At 44.6% G+C, this 18,553-nt stretch overlaps 1 protein-coding gene across 12 annotated transcripts in view; it reads right to left on the bottom strand.

Annotated features, from left to right (window-relative positions):
• The window catches only part of CEP126 (centrosomal protein 126), a 69,976-nt gene that overhangs the window by 28,518 nt on the left and 22,905 nt on the right, over window positions 1-18,553 (bottom strand). For 8 of the 12 annotated variants that reach the window (XR_004289230.1, XR_004289224.1, XR_004289227.1 and 5 more), the window contains exons 4-6: window positions 15,715-15,913; window positions 10,616-12,596; window positions 2,335-2,447 (exon numbers count right to left, since the gene is read on the bottom strand). Coding sequence is in view for 4 of the 12 variants with exons in the window: in XM_032358696.1 (XP_032214587.1) it covers window positions 2,335-2,447; window positions 10,616-12,596; window positions 15,715-15,913 (2,293 nt within the window). In the remaining 8 variants the exon portion in view is untranslated. Of the gene's footprint in view, window positions 1-2,334; window positions 2,448-5,558; window positions 5,706-10,615; window positions 12,597-15,714; window positions 15,914-18,553 lie in introns of those variants that run through there. The other 4 variants (XM_032358700.1, XM_032358699.1, XR_004289231.1 and 1 more) reach the window with 3 other exon arrangements.

Below are 18,553 nucleotides of genomic sequence, written 5' to 3'. Positions count from 1 at the left end.
GGAACACTGAAAAAAAAAGAATAGCATGGTCACATGCAACTACTTTACTACATTGTACAGAACTAAATGCTATTTGTCTTGCTGTTAAGAATACGTCATGTTCATGAACAGACATTTCTGCAAAGAGGACATCCAGCTGGCCAACAGACACGTGAAAATGTGCTCCACATCACTCGGCATCAGGGAAATACAAATCAAAACCACAATGAGATCCCACCTCACATCAGTCAGAATGGCTAAAATTAACAAGTCAGGAAATGACAGATGCTGGCGAGGATGCGGAGAAAGGGGAACCTCCTCCACAGTTGGTGGGAATGCAAGCTGGTGCAGCCACTCTGGAAAACAGCATGGAGGTTCCTCAAGAAGTTGAAAATAAGAGCTGCCCTACGACCCAGCAATAGCACTACTGGGCATTTAACCTAAAGGTACAGATCTAATGATGTGAAGGGGCACATGCACCTGAATGTTTATAGCAACAATGTCCACAACAGCCAGACTTTGGAAAGGACCTAGATGTCCATCGATGGATGAATGGATAAAGAAGATGTGGTATGTATACATACAATGCAATACTATGCAGCCATCCCAGGAAATGAAATCTTGCCATTTGCAATGATATGGATGGAACTAGAGGGTATTATGCTGAGCGAAATAAGTCAATCAGAGAGAGACAATTATCATATGATCTGATATGAGGAATTTGAGAGGCAAAGTGGGGGATTTGGGGGGTAAGGAAGGCAAAAATGAAACAAGAGGGATTGGGAGGGAGACAAACCATGCGAGACTCTTAATCTCAGGAAACCAGTGGAGGGTTGCTGGGGGGAGGTAGGGAGAGGGTGGTGGGTGATGGACGTTGTGGGGGGCATGTGCTACGGTGAGTGCTGTGAAGTGTGTAAGCCTGAGGAATCACAGATCTGTACCCCTGAGCAAATAATACATTATATGTTAATAAAAATAATTAATAAAAAAAAGAACATGTCACGGTTGATTTTCCTCCACAGTAAACATCTTATTTATATATAAAACAATAGTTCCTACAATATACAAATAATCGAATCCTGAACTTATAAGTCAGATATAAATTCTTCCTAAGGCACTCTATTCCAGTGCTATCAAACATCAGAAGTAATATTTAGAGTAGAAATTCTAGTGAAATGCTATTTACTTATCCATCTAGATGTTTTAATAGCTTATTTATTTAAAGAGTTTATTTATTTGGGGGCACCTGGATGGCTCAGTAGGTTAAGCATCTGCCTTCAGCTCAGGTCATGATTCCAGGGTCCTGGGATCGAACCCCGCATTGAGCTCCCTGCTAAGCGGGGAGCCTTCTCCCTCTCCCTCTGCCTGTTGCTCCCCCTGCTGTGTTCCCTCTCTCTCTCTCTCTGTCAAATAAATAAATAAAATCTAAAAAAAGTAAGATCAGTATTTCCCTTTCTCATCTACCTTTAAAAAAAAAAAGATTTTATTTATTTAACAGAGCAAGACAGAGAGCAGAAACGGGGAACATGAGAGGGAGCTGCAGTCTCGACCCCAGGATCACGACCCCAGCCGAAGGCAGACACTCAACCGACTGAGTCACCCAGGCGCCCCTGTTTTAATATTTTAAATTCAATCCTCGGGTGAGGTTACATGTCCAGAAAATGTCATATTTAGGTCACATTTACTTAGCTCTCAAAGGATGACATCCACTAATTTTAAAATGACTTCTACTAAGCGTCTGACTTTGACTGAGCCTCGGTCTCAAACAGCCACATGAAGCTCCTGCTTCGTCCGCTGCTGACCGTGAAGAGGTGTCTCCGCGGCGCCCACAGCAGGGCCTCAGGGGGAGTGTGTCTTCCTAACAGCACCTGAAACAGCATTGCGATCAGGGGCCCCTGAGAAGCGAACTCCCTGCCTTGCTGACCTCAGCTGCATTGGGCAGGAAGCTCTGGTCCACGGAGCTCATTTAACACACGAACTAGTCTTCGTGATTCACACTTAACCTCCTCTGTCCGGGGCTCTCATTTGCTTTTTTGTTTTTCTTCTTTCATGTACACTTAAAAACTTGGTTGCGAATAACATGTATCAATAATAAATAAAAGAATAATGCTGGTTTGTTACGGTTGGTTGAACGACTTCGTTAGTAACTGATCACACAGAGAGAGGAGGGCAAACAAGTGCAGTATGCTAAGTCCCTAGGGTAGAGATCCCTGGGCTGCTTCTTACTGACCCTGGCCGTAGTTACATTTAAGTTGCGGTCCACACTTCACAGCAAAATCACAGTCCTTCGAGAACATTCTGTTTCCAGGCGATTTTCCACTACTGAACGGACAGCATTGCTAACACCATACTTACACTTGTGCACTCGCCACACTTCTTTCCTGCAGATGCAGGGTTTTCTCTTTTCTGTTCTAAAAGGCTTCTCTGCTTATCTTCAACAATTTGCTTTCTTCTTACAACAGGAGAGCCTTAAACAATACCACAAAAACTCAAAATTAACCACGTACGTTACAGGCACGAACTTACAAATCAACCTCCATTCGTTCACTCGTTTGGTCATAAAACGCTCCCAGAGTTCCCGTTATACGTGCCATGCACGGCACAGTTACAGTAATGAGTCACACAGAATCTCTGCTTCTGAAGGGTCCCACTCTCCACCGGTGGCCTCCCACGTGTGCTGCCGCAGGGCCAGGATGGCCAAACACGTGCTGTGGGGAAGAACAGACTACAGTCCCACTTTCTGTTCAATCTCGACCTCCCTGTGCTACTATGGGCCTGACCCTGGCGCCTTGCACGGCCGCAAGGTCGACGGCGGTAGGCTGCATCCAGTGAGCAACGCTCTCTCGGAGAAGAGCAGGGGCTCTCCGGGAGAGAAGGGTGCTGCTACCGGTCGCCCGCGCTCGCCTGCCTGCTGCACTGTGAGTGGACGCGTGCCCGCTGGGTGGACGTGGTCTGGATGAGTCTTCATTAAATGGAAGAGCCTGAAGAAGACTTTTGTGGCGCCTCCACTGTTTGTGCAACATTTTATTATTTAAGGTGAGTAGTGCACATACGGATATTTATTATTTTTTCTATGCTTTTTGTGTGACTAATCAAAAACCTATTCTAAGAGAGAGAGAAGCAAATCAAGAACCAGACTCTCAACTACAGAGAACACACTGCAGGTGACCAGAGGGGAGGAGGCCGGGAGATGGCTAGATGGGGGATGGGGCTGGAGGAGGACAACACAGGTAGTGGTGATGAGCACTGGGGGTTGGACGCAACTGTTGAATTAATGTATTTCACACCTGAAACCAATATTACACTGTATGTTAACTAACTGGAATTTGAACAAAAACTTAAAGAGTGAAAACTGACAATATGTATACAAATGATTGTGGCTTTGTGCGAATAAAACTTGATTTATAAAAATAGGTTATTTTTTTCCTTGCATTTTATTTCATTTTATTTTTTATTTATTTTCAGCATAACAGTATTCATTATTTTTTCACCACATTCAGTGCTCCATGCAATCCTTGCCCTCCATAATACCCACCACCTGGTACCCCGACCTCCCACCCCCAACCCCTTCAAACCCCTCAGATTGTTTTTCAGAGTCCACAGTCTCTCATGGTTCACCTCCCCTTCCAATTTCCAACTCCCTTCTCCTCTCTAACTCCCCATGTCCTCCATGTTATTTGTTATGCTCCACAAATAAGTGAAACCATATGATAATTGACTCTCTCTGCTTGACTTATTTCACTCAGCATAAAAATAGGTGATTTATAAAAATAGGTGGATTTGGCCCAGAGACTGTAGTTTGCAGATCCCTAGACTAGATGATGTAGAAGTTTCTTCGACTGTTAATATTTTATGATTTAACTTGTTTTAATAGCAATGCTATTTCTTTGGGAAGTTAAATTGATTATTCAATCATCTGTCAAACATGGGGGTTTGTGGGGGTATGTAAGTATTTTCCTGCTCTGTTATTAATAATAGCTAAGATATGGAACATCCTAAATGTCCATCAGTGGATGAATGACTAAAGAAGACATGGTTTATACAAAGAGAATGTTATTCAGCCGTGAGAAGGAAGGAGGTCCTGCATTTGTGACAACATGGATGGGACCTTGAGGGCATTACGTTAAGTGAAATAAGGCACAGAAAGGCAAACACTGTCCAGTATCACTACTCAGCAAGCTGAACTTCGGGCACCTGACTGGCTCAGTGGTAGAAGACGCAACTCTGAATCTCAGGGTTCCGAGTGCAAGCCCCATGTTGTGCACGGTGCCTACTTTAAACCAAGAAATGTAAAAAGCTGAACCAGCAGAAACTGTTGAAGAGTGGTTAGAGAGGCTAGGGAGTGTGGGAATCGAGACGCTGGTCCAAGCACAAACTTGCAGTTAGAAGATGAACGAGCTCCGGAGCCCCGACCCATGCACCGCGCTTACAGTCCGCAGCACCGCGCTTACAGTCCGCAGCACCGCAGCACACACTTCGGAGTCGCTGAGAGACCAGCCCTTACATGTCCTCACCACAACGGGGAAACGACAATTATGTGACTGACCGAGGTGTTAGCTAGCTACGGCAGTAATCATATCGTGATACATAAACGTATCAAATCAATCCATAGTGCACCTTAAACTTACACACAATGTCATGTCAATGATCTCACAATAAAAACAAGTATTTTTCTGCAAAAAAACTTATTCTTGCAAAACCAGAGATCAAAGATAAAATAACACAACACAGTGAATAAGACAAAGAGCTGACTTCTCTCTTATTCTCTTTATAAACTCTTTGCCACATAATGACAACGACAGTATATTTCTAACAAAGTTAGAGTCACAAATTGAAAAATTATTAAATTATAAAAATAAACTTAACCTAAATGCATGTTGTAGTTTGAGATATTAGCTAATAATGGTATATGAAATGAAGTCATCATAATTGGTAACACATTGGAAACTAAACAGTCAGAGCATTATTAATAATACATTAGAGAAAAAGTATTTTAGAGAATACATAAAATTACTTTAAAAATTATTTAAAAATGTATTACTTAAAAAATATAAAATTTTAATTATTTTAAAAGTTTATATTTCATTTTTATCTCATTCTTTAAATATTTCTGACTGAGGTTATGTATCCGTACATGTGAATGGTATGTATGTGTGTGCTCAAAAGTTTTACTAATAGCGGTGTACGTTCTATGTCTGACTGTACACATATATACAGTTAAATGCAGACACCGGAAGTATGCATATCTGTATGTATATGTATGTGTCTGTATACTTACACATACATATACATACACTGTAAGAATCCATATAAAACCACCGCTGCACATACATATAAAAACACAGCTGCAACTTTCTTGGAAGTTGCCTAGTAACTGAACACCTGACCTTTGAGAGTAAGAAATAATGGCGTAATTCCAGCTAAGGTCAGTTCAACATCTGTAACTGCCCAGGCATTGTTTTAAAAGTTGTAGGCACTATTATCATCACTATTTTTACAGGTAAAGAAATTAGGCATGAGGAAGGAAGAGTAACTTTCCTGAAGTCACAGAGTCGATAAAGGGAAAAGCTGGAATTTACCTCCAAGTGGCTGATCTTGAACTCTGAAATTCTAGCTCTTTCCCTCTCTGCCAGTAACTTTCCTTCGGATCTGACTGTGTCTCACAGAAAGAAATCCATTTTGCACCATGATCCAGGAAGGATGCCAGTTCTGTGGAACATGCACACCTTTACAATATATGATGCCCTCTGCTAGTTTCTATCTTAGAACATTCTGATGCTAAAATTGTATTTTATTTAAAGAATTCTGATCATCACTCATGAAGTCGATTTCATAATCCACTAAATGAGACACAACCTACAGCTTAAGAAGCTCTGCATTATTTTATTCCCACCCACGTAGGTAAGGTAGATGCTAACTATGCTAGGCTACGTATGCTAAATATTACAGTTTCTAGCGAGATCGTTTGGGCATCAAAGAGTCTCTACACTGTTTTCTATGCATAAGAAGATCTTGGAAAGTCCCTATCTTTCCATTTCTGAAGAGCTTTAAAAATACTTTAAGTGAACATTTTCTTGGCCACATGACTGCTGTGTCAAGAATTTTTCCCTTCCCTCAGCCTGTTTGTAAATCTTTTGGAGTCAAGAGCTGCCAACACTTTTGTACTTTCTTGATTTGTAGCATAATTATTTGTTTTTGAGCTTTATTGCTCTTTGTGTAGATTTCAGCTCTGTGGATTGTAAATTACTTATTCTGGGAACACATACAGTATATGCTTAAAACTGTGTATTGTTCCATTCATATACATGCAGTTAAATACTATCTAATAGTTAATATAGTAGCTGAGAACTTTGGTATATTTGCAAAATATAAATATATAGTTTACACTGGCATCTTTGGCTAAATTTCTCATGTAAAAATTCTACACATAATAGTTTTTCTACCGAAACTCAAAATAAAGCTATTAATCATTAATTATTACATATTTAAAATGTATTCTTAATTATAAACATCAGGACAAATTCTGGATATGTTCCAAGAATGATAGCTTTGGAAGAGACCCTGGAAGTCGACAAGTCCCCCTTTCCCTGGAGATGCATCTTCCTCACCCACAGACATTCAGCTGCTGCTCAAACAACTCAGCCATGGGGAGGCCCAGCCTCTCACATGGTTGGTGGTCTTAGCGCAAACCCTCTCGTACACTGGGCTGAAAATATGCTTGTGAGTTTTACCCTTCATGTACTTCTGTTTTCTCTTTCTTTCATACAGTAAACCTTCAAATATTTGTACACAGCTATCACATCTCTCAGGTCTGTGCTCCTTTATTGGACGTGACCCCAGTTTCCAGAGCTCTGTGTCACTCCAGTTTGTTAAATAACCACCGAAATACACAGACAATATAAGAAATAATGTAGACTATAGCAGTACTTCCAAAGATCTTTCATTATTGCCTAAAATTATATTAAATTTTTAAAAGCTACGGCTAACTCTTTTTTGGGGGTTTAGTTTTGCATGGATTTTCTCTCTCTCTCTCTCTTTTTTTTAAATAAACATTGTCAAGACAGTTATCTTTTTTCTTTCCAAAACGTAAGCAAACTGAATCCAATAATACATTAAAAAAATCATTCACTGAGATGCAGTGGGATTTATTCCTAGGCTGCAAGGTGGTTCAATATTTACAAATCAATCACTGTGTATACCACATTAATAAAGGGTAAGACCCATATAACTGTTTCAATAGATGCAGAAAAAGTACAACAGACAAAGTACAAGATCCATGCAAGATAAAAACCCTCAACAAAGTAGGTTTAGAGGGACTGAACCTCAACATAATAAAGGCCTGATATGAAAAACCCACAGCTAACATCATACTCAGTGGGGAAAAATAGAGGTTTTCCCCTAGGGTCAGAAATAAGACAAGGGTGTCTGCTTTCACCACTTTCATTCAACACAGTACTGGAAGTCCTTGCTGCAGCAATTAGACAACAAAAAGAAATAAAAGGCATCCAAATCAGTAAGAAAGGAGTAAAATTTCCAGTATTTGCAAGTGACATAATACTACATAGAGAAAACTCTAAAGACCCCCCCCTCCCAGAAACTGCTAGAACTGATAAATGAATTCACCAAGGTTGCAGGATATAAAATCCGTTACATTTCTACATACTGATAATGAAGTAGCACAAAGAAAGATGAAGAAAACACACTTACAACTGCACGGAAGAGAATAAAATATCTAGGAATAAACTTAACAAAGGAGGTGAAAGCCCTGTACTCTGAAAACTATAAAACACTGATAGAAGAAACTGAAGATGACAGAAATGAATGGAAAGGTATTCTGTGTTCATGGGCTGGAAGAACAAATGTTACTACAATGTCCATACTCCCTAAAGCAATCTACAGATTTAATGCAATTGCTATCAAAATAAGAACAGCATTTTTCACAGAGCTAGAACAATCCCAAAATGTGCAGGGAACCACAAAAGACCCCCAATAGCCAAAGCAATCTTGAAAAAGAAAAGTAAAGCTCAAGGTATCACAGTCCCAGATTTCAAGATATACTAGGAAGCCACAGTAATCAAAACAGTGAGGTATGGGCACAAAACCAGCTCACTGGAACAGAACAGAAAACCCAGAAGTAAACCCACAACTATACGGTCAATGAATATTGAACAAAATAGACAAGAATATGCAATAGAAAAAAAGTCTCATCAACAAATGGTGCTGGGAACACTGGACAGCCACATGCAAAACAATGAAACTGGACCAGCTTCTCACACTACACACAAAAATAAACTTGATATGGACTAAGGACCTAAATAAGAAACCTGAAACCACAAAAATCCTAGAAGAGAGCACAGGCACTACTTTCTCTGATACTGGCTGCAGCAACATTTTTCTAGATATGTCTCCTGAGGTGGCGGAAACAAGAGCAAAAATAAACTATTGCGACAACAGTAAAATAGAAAGGTTCTATGGAGCAAAGGAAAACAATCAATAAAACTAAAAGACAACAACAACAGTTATTGTCTCATAGAAGATACGAGCAAATGACATTTCCAAGAAAGGGTTAGTATCCGAAGTATATAAAGAACTGATACAACTCAACACCCAAAAAACAAATAACCCAATTAAAAATGGGCAGGAGGGGGCGCCTGGCTGGCTCAGTGGGTTAAGCCTCTGCCTTCCGCTCAGGTCATGATCCGAGGGTCCTGGGATCGAGCCCCACATGGGGCTCTCTGCTCAGCAGGGAGCCTGCTTCCTCCTCCCTCTCTCTGCTGCCTCTCTGCCTACTTGTGAGCTCTGTCAAATAAATAAATAAAATATTAAAAAAAAAATGGGCAGGAGACATGAAGAGACATTTCTCCAGAGAAGACATCCAGATGGCAACAGACACATGAAAAGACGATCATCGTCATTCATCGTCAGGGAGATGCCAATCAAAACCACAAGGAGATCCCACCTCACGCCTGATGGAATGACTAAACTAAACACAAGGGACAAGTGCCAGCGAGGATGTGGAGAAAAAGGCGCCCAGGTGCACCGCTGGGTGGAGTGCAAACTGCTACAGCCCCGGTGTAAAACGGTGTGGAGATGCCTCAAAAATTAAAAACAGAGTTACCATGTGATCCAATAAATTATGGAAGCAGTCCAAGTGTCCACTAATAGATGAAGGGATAAAGAGGATGTCACACACATACACACACACACACACACACACACACACACACACACGAATATTACTCTGCCATATAAAGAATGAAATCTTGCCATTTGCAACCACGGGGTGGATCTGGAGAGTTTAATGCTAAACAAAATAAGTCAGTCAGAGGAAGACAAATACCATATGATCTCACTCGTATGTAGAATTTAAGAATCATAGCAAACAAAAAAAGGTGACAAACCAAAAAACAGACTCTTCTCCTCCGGAGAACAAACTGGTGGGACGTGGGGTATATACAGACATACATACAGGTACACAAGGGTTTTTCTCAATCTATATGGTTTCTTTCTTTATTTCTTTTTTTTGGGGGGGGATGTAGTGTGAAAACTAAAGTTACATTGTAAAATCCTAGATTAAAAGATGATGAAATCCTTAGTGAGAAAAATAATTTTTAAAAAATCTTGGTTTTTGCCAAGAAACAGATTCTTAACTATAAAGAATACAACTGAGGGTCCTCAGAGGGGAGGTGGGTGGGGGATGGGTGAAACAGGTGATGGGGAGGAGGGCACTTGTGATGAAAAACGGGAAAAAAAAGGGGGGGTGCCTGGGTGGCTCAGTCGCTTAGTGTCTGCCTTGGGCTCAGGTCATGATCCCAGGGTCCTGGGGTAGAGTCCTGCATCAGGCTCCCTGCTCGGTGGGAAGCCTGCTTCTCCCTCTCCCACTCCCCCGCTTGTGTTCCCTTTCTCGCTGTGTCTTTCTTTGTCAAATAAATAAAATATTTTAAAAAAATGAAAAAAAATATTTTTGCAGACTAGTACTGTAAATTTTTAGTCTTTGCATTTAGTTTCCCATCTGCTAATATGACTTCCGTGCTCTCAATTTAAGAAAAGTGTGGGTGACTACCAACTGCCAGGACCTGGGCAGACAGCGACGAATGACAAGGAAAGCCCCCGTCCTTAAAACCTGTCTAATTAAAGAAGACTCTGAATATTAAATTTTAAACTAACTCCCTCTCCACATCACCTATTTACTCATAGCTTTGGGAAAAGAATTGCTTTTCTGTTTTGTCCCCAAGTCCTATCTGTTTTTCAAGAGGCAGGTGATTCCTCCTGGCAGGAAAACTCAGGGGCATCTAGTTCACTCCCCAGAGGACAAGGGCTTGGGCAGGAGTCAGGCAGCGACTAATGGTACAGGCGTGGACCGGGAGCTCCTCACCTGCGAGCAGGCAGACCCGCGCACAAGGGCTGGGCGAAGCGCGGCCGGGGCTTGGGGCAGGAGCCGGAGGGCCGGCGCGCGGCTCACTGGCGTGTAACGAGGCAGCTGACCCCGTGTTTCCTGGAAAAGGAAAGACCCCGGCAGAGACAAGGACAGACGGTGCGGAGGCCTGTTTCTGCGCGGCCGGGTCCCCGTTCCGTGTGGGGTCCGCCGGGAGCACCGCGCCGCTGCTGCGCGCTCGGTATGGACACGCGCGCTTACCAGCATCCGCTTCCCTGCGGCCGCGCGCGTCACTCGGCGCCTTCCGTCGGGAAACGGACTCCTCCCGGACGGCCCTGAGGGGCGGCGGGCGGCGGGCGTCTCCGCGGGCAGGACGGGCCCCGGAGCCGCCCGAGCCGGCTGCTTCGGCGCGCGTCCGGCGCCGCGAACCACGCGGTGAAGGCATCGCAGGCCCGGGCCCCGAAGGCATGTGTGCCAGCGGCCCGCCACCTTCCCGACCCCACGCGCTGAGCCCGCCGCGCTCCGGGGGAAGCACGGGGCTGGCGCGGAGGCAGCCTGGCGCCGTCACCGGCTGCGGGTCTCCATGCGGCGTTGCGGGGCAGCCAAACGCCCATGGGCTTCTGCAGCTCGTGCTGCGGGGCGGGGGCGGAGGCACAGGCGGTGCACCCTGAGCTGCCCAGGGGCCGTGGGCTCTGCCCGCCGAGCGCGGCCGGGGCGCGGCGTCCCTTCCAAGCGCCCACGACAGCGCGCCCTGCGCGGGGGCCGATCTCGTTCTCCTGCGGGCCCCGGCACCGCGCGGCCTCGCCGTCTCAGCTTTGGAGCCCCCCCGGGGCCGCGGGAGTGGCCGTTCCCCCGTCCCTGAGGTCGGCCAGGCTTGTTCGGCCGCGTCGCAGCCAGAAGGCACGAAACAGGTGAGAGGCACTGGGGCTGCTGCAGGTGCTCCGGGGGCAGCGGCCGTCTCCGAGACGCCGTCCTCCTGTGGCCGCGCTGCCCCCCGGCCCGCAGCTCCCCTGCGCGGCTGAGGGCGGAAAGACGGACCCCGCTGTGGACACGGCTCCGTCCTGCTCTTCAGCGCCTGGCCGGCGGGGTCTCTAGGTTCGTCAAACCACCTCAGTTTTTTAACCGTCTTTGCGGTTTCCGTAGCTTTCTCTTGCGCTAATTCAGCGCTGTCTCGGAGAGCCGCCCTCGGACCGCCGCACCTGCCGCTGTGGCTGACCACCAGCGCCTTAAAACGGCCGCGCTCGCACTTAGATTCTTTTTTCAAGATGCTCTTGAGGAAGACCCCGCCGCCCCTCTCGTGCGCGCTGTGCTTCCCCGTCCTGTGCGGCCCGACCGAACACCCCCAGGCTGATGTTTGGGCTCTTGCGTGTGTCCCACTGTCCGAGGCAGAGCGGGGAGGGACCCAGGCAACCGGGACGCCGGCTGAAAACAAGGGCGGGTCCGCCTTATCACGGGGAACGTCCTGTAACGTGTCCTCTCTGACCTCCGGCAAGCCTCCCAACTTGTCCGAACACTGCGCCGGGCCCAGCGGTCTTCGCCGGCTGCTCTCCGGCGAGGGCCTCGCCGCAAGCCCGCCGCAGGGCAGAGCTGTGCGGGTCGCCACCGGCACACACGAAGCGGCCGCGCTCTCTGCTGCTAATGCACAAGCGCCACCGCGGTCTGCAAACGTCGCCGGCTCCCGTGTGAGACGGTCCGCAGCGGTCCCCACTCTGCTGAATTTAAACGTTGGGCTCTCAGTAACGAAGGGTCTCTCCCTTTTGAATGTGCCGGAGCAGGAGTCGGCCGCTCTCCCAGCGCTCGTTTCGGAGACCTTTGTGCATTTTCCATCCCTTCGGGATGCGGGGCGGCTGTACACCGAGGCTACTGAATGGTCAGCACGCTCTGTCACCCTCTCCGCAGGCGCACTTTGGTCCTCGCCGTTCAGACATTCACAAGAAGGCAGCACATTCGCTTTGCTTAAAGTATCTGAGACAGATGGGACAGTCTCAGTCTTTGGGTCATTTACGTTTACGAGCCAGTTGTTTATACGCTGAGTCTTAGAGAATGACAGTTCGTCTTCACCACCGCCGCTCAGATTAGCTGCCTGCAGATTGACTGATTTGGGAGAAATGGAGCTCTTCTGGCTGGATGTGCAGAGCTCCTCAAGTGTTAAGTATATTTCTTCATGTTCCCCAGCCTCAAGGCTGTCTATACTTGAGAGGGTTTCAGAATTTGTTAGTTGATTAACTTCATCACAAAATATCTGAAAGAAGAAAAAAAAAAAAGAACATTGTTCTCTAGCTTAGAACTTTTTAAACAACCAAAATTAATGAGTTGATACACCACTTTACTGAGCCCTACTGCCCTTGGCATAAAACAATAAAGTACTATGATTATCAACAGCATAAGTGTCTAAATGATCTGTATTCCTGGCATAGTCCTCAGAGGGAAAAAGAGGGAGCCAATGAAGACTTAGGATAAATTGTGTTTGCTCTAGTTTCTGTGCCTAAAGCAACTACCTCTTTATTCTAACCATGTTTATGGCTTAGAAAATAATTTTACTATTGCTAGTCCATTGGGAGTACTGAATTTCTTGAAGGTTTTATAACACCATGTGAAAAATAGTTACTTACTATTTAGGTATTTTTTTTCCCTGAAAGCTTCACTGGACTTGTATGAGGCTTCTGAAAACTCTGTGACCCCAGTGTGAGGTTCCCGCTGGTAGGGACACATCTTCTGAGAGCAGGGACTCTCGTGGCCTACACTGTGGGGTTCTAGACTCTGACTGCAGGTTACAATCACGGGAAGAGCTTTGTAGAAATAACTACGCTGGGTCCTAATGATTTATTATCCCCTGAATGGGATCCATGTATTTGTATTTTTAAGTACTCCAGGCAATTCTAATTAGGATGTAGAATTGATGATTATTGACTTTAAAGAGTCCTTTTTTGAAACTTAGTAATAATTTCTATGAATTTCATAGACATTCTCATCACTATTTCAATGAAGTTTCATGGAACTTATCAATCTTTAATAAAATTTCATCATCACTTCAAAGTATGGTATGTGTTTAAAGATATTTCTAATTTCTCACATATACCTAGAATGCATTGATTAGTATCACATATAAATAAATATATTCAAGAGGATTTCCGATTGTAAATCTTGTCAAAGAGTTAAATGGACTCAAAAGAAAGGAAATGACTGTCCTTTTTTTTTTTTTTTTTTACAAATTTTAGAATATTTAAATATTCTGATATTGAACAAAAATATCTTATTTTTCTAGCCCATTAAATAAATGAAGAAGCCCAGTAAATCAATTCCAGAATAAAACATTTTAGTCTCTATAGTTAATGCTTACTGACATATTAACACGAAATAAGTTTTGAAATGAGAGTTTGACATTACCAGCATCTACTACCTACTTATCACATCCTCGGTGCTTTGGTGTCTTTTGAAAGTGAAGGGCACTCAGCCTCATCGGAACAAAATAGAGCACACTAGGTGCACACCTGTTTCTGAGGCTGAGCTGCTTTAACAGACAGTCACAAGCAAACCCTCGAGAGCTTCCTTTGAGATGACATCTAATGAGATGTAGAACTCTGGGTCTGAGGGTCTTTCTAGATGTATGTGTGATATTCATGGCTGTAAGATTTTTGTTGTTACAGGTCTGTGATGGCCTCATACCCCAAAGCGCCTGAGAAGAAGTTTAGCAACTTCTGATTTCACTATACTTTTCCCCCCACATTTTGTCTCATCACTAAGAAATGAAACGTTATCAGCTTCAATGTTTGCTTGTAAGTTACTGATATGTGAACTGTACTGGTTTACACTTTTAGTTTGCCTTGTTTCAGTTTTAAAATCAACGCCCTTGAGGTAGACTTATCTACCAAATGCACCCATTTTAAATGTATAGTTTGATGGATTTTGACAGATCAGTCACCCATACCCACCTTATCAAACAATCCAGAACCATCTGCCGGAAGTCCATACCTACCCACCACTAACCACCACTAACCTGCTATCATGACAGATCTGAGTTTTCATCTGATACCATTTTCCTTCTGCCTGAAAAACCTCCAGGGACATTTCCTGTAGTGCGGATGCTGGGAGAGTACTGGGGAGTGCGGGCTGGTCAGCTCTGTTTGTCGGAAGATGCCCATTTTGCCTTCGTTCCAGAAGGATATTGCCAGCTGGATATAGAAATTTAGTCCGGGAGTTTTCGGATCTCAGAACTTCAAAAATACTTCACTGTATTCTAGCCCAACCATAATGTGGTCTGCCTTATCTTTGTTTACTCATGTGCTATGGATCTTTCTTTTCCCTTCTAGATAAATTTTCAAATTTTTCAATGTTTTAGACTTGAGATCAGCTGAAACACAATGTTCCCTGAGTTTCGGGTGTGTGACACAGGGACTTGACAAGCCCACACAGCACGCTCTGCTCACCCCAAGTGTGGCTGTGTCTGTCCCTGCACCAGACCATTGACCGATCACACTCCCTGTGCTGCGTGGCTTAATTTAATGTTTATGTGCCTCTGCAGGGGGTGTGGATTTTTTTCTGAGGCTTGGCCAAAGGATATGTCCGGGTAGAAAGCCTATGAGATTATAGGGCTTATCTCATTGGTTTTCCTTTTTTCAAGATCCTGTCCTATATTGTCTACTGCTTAATGTCTAAAAACAGCCGTTTCGTATGTTTTATTCAGAATTATTGTTGTTTATGACAGGAAGGCATTTCATCGTAGCCAGAAGCAGCCTCCTGCTTTCCTTTTTTTTAAAGCCTTTTCATTATTATTTAGTTACTGGATCAATCAGTCCAAGGTTATGAGTTTAATCTTGATATCAGCCTACTAAGAATCTCATAAATGTGTGTAATTACTCATGAAAAATAAAGTACATGAACATTTCAGGAAAATCAGGTGAAATCCAGACTTTGTGGAAAAAAAACCCAAGTGAAGGTATGAACAGAGATAGAACAGAACTGCCATTTCTAGCTAATTGTGATATATTTTCATTAAGAACCTAATGTCCACAAGTATTACAATTTTCAGGATGCTTTTTATCATACAGTCTCTAACAATGATACTTATATTACATTGTAGTTTTAAATAGCTTTCATGTTTCTTCAGAAAACATTCATAGAGCATATATTTCCAAGTATAAGAGATGGAAAAAGAATAGAGAAAGCAGAGTGAGAAAGGATCGAAAAGGTAGGGAAATCTAAACAATTATTTCTGTAGTATCTATGATGAATTTGTGCTGATTCATTCACATCCTATCCTTGGTTAATGGCATACTTTTCTTTAGTGTAAATCACTGCAGAGATGGGACAGATTTATTACTAGATACTAAAATAATATTAACATATTTATAGTTTCATACTTGCAAACTGCTTAGATGCTGATCTTCTAGGAGTTTCTGAGTTTCTTCCAGTTTAAGCTGGAACGCATCTTTGTTAGTAGCCAAGTTTGCCCTGTTGTTTTCCTTCAATTCTTTACCACAATTGATTTTGGATAAGAGATGTTTCTGATGCTTGTGATCATTTTTTGACAATGATGAAGGCAAGGCATTATTTATAGCTCTGTGAACCATACATAAAAAATATTTAGTACATTTAAATAAAGTTAACCTCTCCCTATCTATACAAATGACACATTTATGTTGTATGGGTGTGTGGGGGGGTCTGTGTTCAGATAATCACATCTAAGGATATTGGAAAGGGAATTTAAGGCAGTCACTAGTAGAGTAAAAATGGTTGTGGGGTTATACTGCCAATAAAGCACCCCACCTTCATGTAAGAACACCCAGTTATTCATGGCTTCGATTACGAAGTCCTGTTTCTCTTACTGTTTGGGCCAGATGTAGAAGGAACTCCTGTAGATACGGAGAGTCATTCCTTCGTTCTGCAAGAGCATTCCTATCTGGATAAAAATGTGCTGCGCTACCCTTAGTTCTGAGCTGACGTTATCGCTGGTAGGTATTCCCGTAACCTAAATAAAGTTGGTTGAAGAGTCAAGCAGATAGAAAATATGAAAACTGTCTGTCTGGGGCAGACAGGAATTTCCATCCTACTTTACTAGGTTCGGAAGCCTGGACCTTCCTTGCCGGAGGAGGATAATCACAGTTGTTTTCAGCTGTGTCACAGAGACAAGCTGGTTTTCAGGCCACACAAGGTGTATCTTGAGCGCAGGCTCTGCCTGTAGTGTGCTGAAGGGCCACCCACTGGACATCAGTGGGCAACGCCACCTTCTATTAGAACTCTGCGTCTTCTGGAAAGGTCTAGCAAGTTCTACTTCAGCACAGGTACAGAGTGAGAGGCAAAGAGCAGAGCAGCACAGTTTTGGGGGGTGGGAAGGAAGGGTGCCTGACAGCCGGCTCCTGCCGCACTGCTCCGGCAGCGGGATTCCCAGGAGCACTCAGCCCCAGCTCACTTCAGGGACTCCCGTTTTAGTGAGGATAAAATGCTTGGAGGATACAGAGCCACATGTAACATATACCTATCTCCAATACACATATATATCTTTATTTGGACAAACTGGAATAGTCAAGGTCAATGGTTACTGGATTCCAGCCTATCTTTTTATGTGACCGCAGGGAGGTCATGGAGAGCACGAAGGTATTTAACACAAGTTCCTGAACGCTGAGAGTATGTTTCTCTCTCGGCCTTTCAGGTTTTCCTATTCTCACAGAGTCCGTCCCTTCAGTCACCTTTCCCAAACAAAATATTGCTAGATCTACAAACTATCTCATTAACCCGATTTATTTACCTTTAAAGTTGACGTTTCCCAACTTTTTCTTCTCTATTTCTTTCTTCTCTACGCCACTTGCTTCTCTTCTCTTCTCTACTTTCTTCCCCCAGTGAGGAAGGTTGAGGGGATGGCCGGGAACAAAAGATGGGGAAGTGGGAAGAGAGGGAGAGTAGAGCGTGGGGGGGAAGGAGGAAGCCACGGGGTGGGCCAGAGAGGGAGCTGGACGCAGAGGAGAAGAAAACAGGCGGCCAGATGGAGGAGGTGAGGCGGGAGAGGCGGGAGAGGCCGGAGAGGAAGAGGAGAGGATGGAGGAAGAGGACCGCACAGGGGACGCAGAAGGTGCGGAAGCAGACAGTGATGAAGACAAGGAAGAGCCTGGGGAGCGGCAGGGAGGTGGGTGGCCGTGAACCGAGGCGAGACGATGGTCTACAAAGGCCTTTGGCAGATCTGACACTGGGGGGGTTCGCGGAACAGACCGCTGGACGGACCAAAGGGGATCCAAGGTGGCGGGATGTTCAGGCAACGGGCCGAGATCAGAAGGGGTGGGGACTGGTTGAGGAGGGGGATGAGCGGATAAACAGGAAGGCTTCAGAACGGGGAGAGCTTCCCAAGGGGTTGGGGAAACAACCAGTCGAGCTGGAAGGGAACGACGAATCAGGGCAGGCATTAGAGCGGTTGGAGGAGAACACTGTGGAGGGAAATGTTTGGGTCTGAAAGTTGGGTAAAATAACTTGCTCTGTGAGTCAGGATGAGGGGTGATTGTGGAGCTTCGGGGTGGGCGGGGTAGACGGTCAGGTGGGCCGGAAAGAACCGGGGCTGGTAGACGTGGGAAACTGCTGGGGAAGCTGGGGGTCCCTGGCGCTGGAGGGTGAGGAACATATTTGACTGGGTAGGACAGCACCGAGGCCGGCAAAGAGGTCTTTGGGAGAGCAGAGGGGACAGATGGACAGACAGGCAAGGTTTGGGGCTGGTGAGGGGCAGAGACAGTCGGACAGCTAGGAAGAATCTGGGAATGGTGAGATAGCAACAGGGCCCGTGGAGGGGAGAGCTGGTCAGTTAAGTAGGGATAAGGTGCGGAGGCGGCCGGACAGGCAGGAATGGATCTGCACAGGTCGGAAAGCATTTGGACAGGCAGGTAGAGAGAAAGCCTGATTAAGATGTTCTTTTTGTTGTTGACGCTTTATAGGCTGCCTCTAGGCTTTTGATTTCTAGTATATTTTTGTCCTGAGGGTCCATGCATGTGTTCTTCTGATCAACCAGTGTCCGCTCACATGTCAGTGTCCTCTCACACGTGCTGAACCGTGTGTGCAGCTTACCCACGCTCCCTTTAAAAGACTCCTCTCAAGAGTATTTTCACCTTTTAGAAGTCTGGTAGTCCTATAGGTAGTGAATGTGGGCTAGAAAATCTGGTTTAAATTACTGGTACAAAGGAAAAACAGAGGTCAAATAGGTCACTGCTCAGCTCTGGCCAG

Source organism: Mustela erminea, chromosome 9, assembly GCF_009829155.1.
Source record: "Mustela erminea isolate mMusErm1 chromosome 9, mMusErm1.Pri, whole genome shotgun sequence".
Taxonomy (NCBI): domain Eukaryota; kingdom Metazoa; phylum Chordata; class Mammalia; order Carnivora; family Mustelidae; genus Mustela; species Mustela erminea.
The sequence above is the reverse complement of the archived record's forward strand: the minus strand, read 5'-3'. Positions and strand labels throughout refer to the sequence as shown.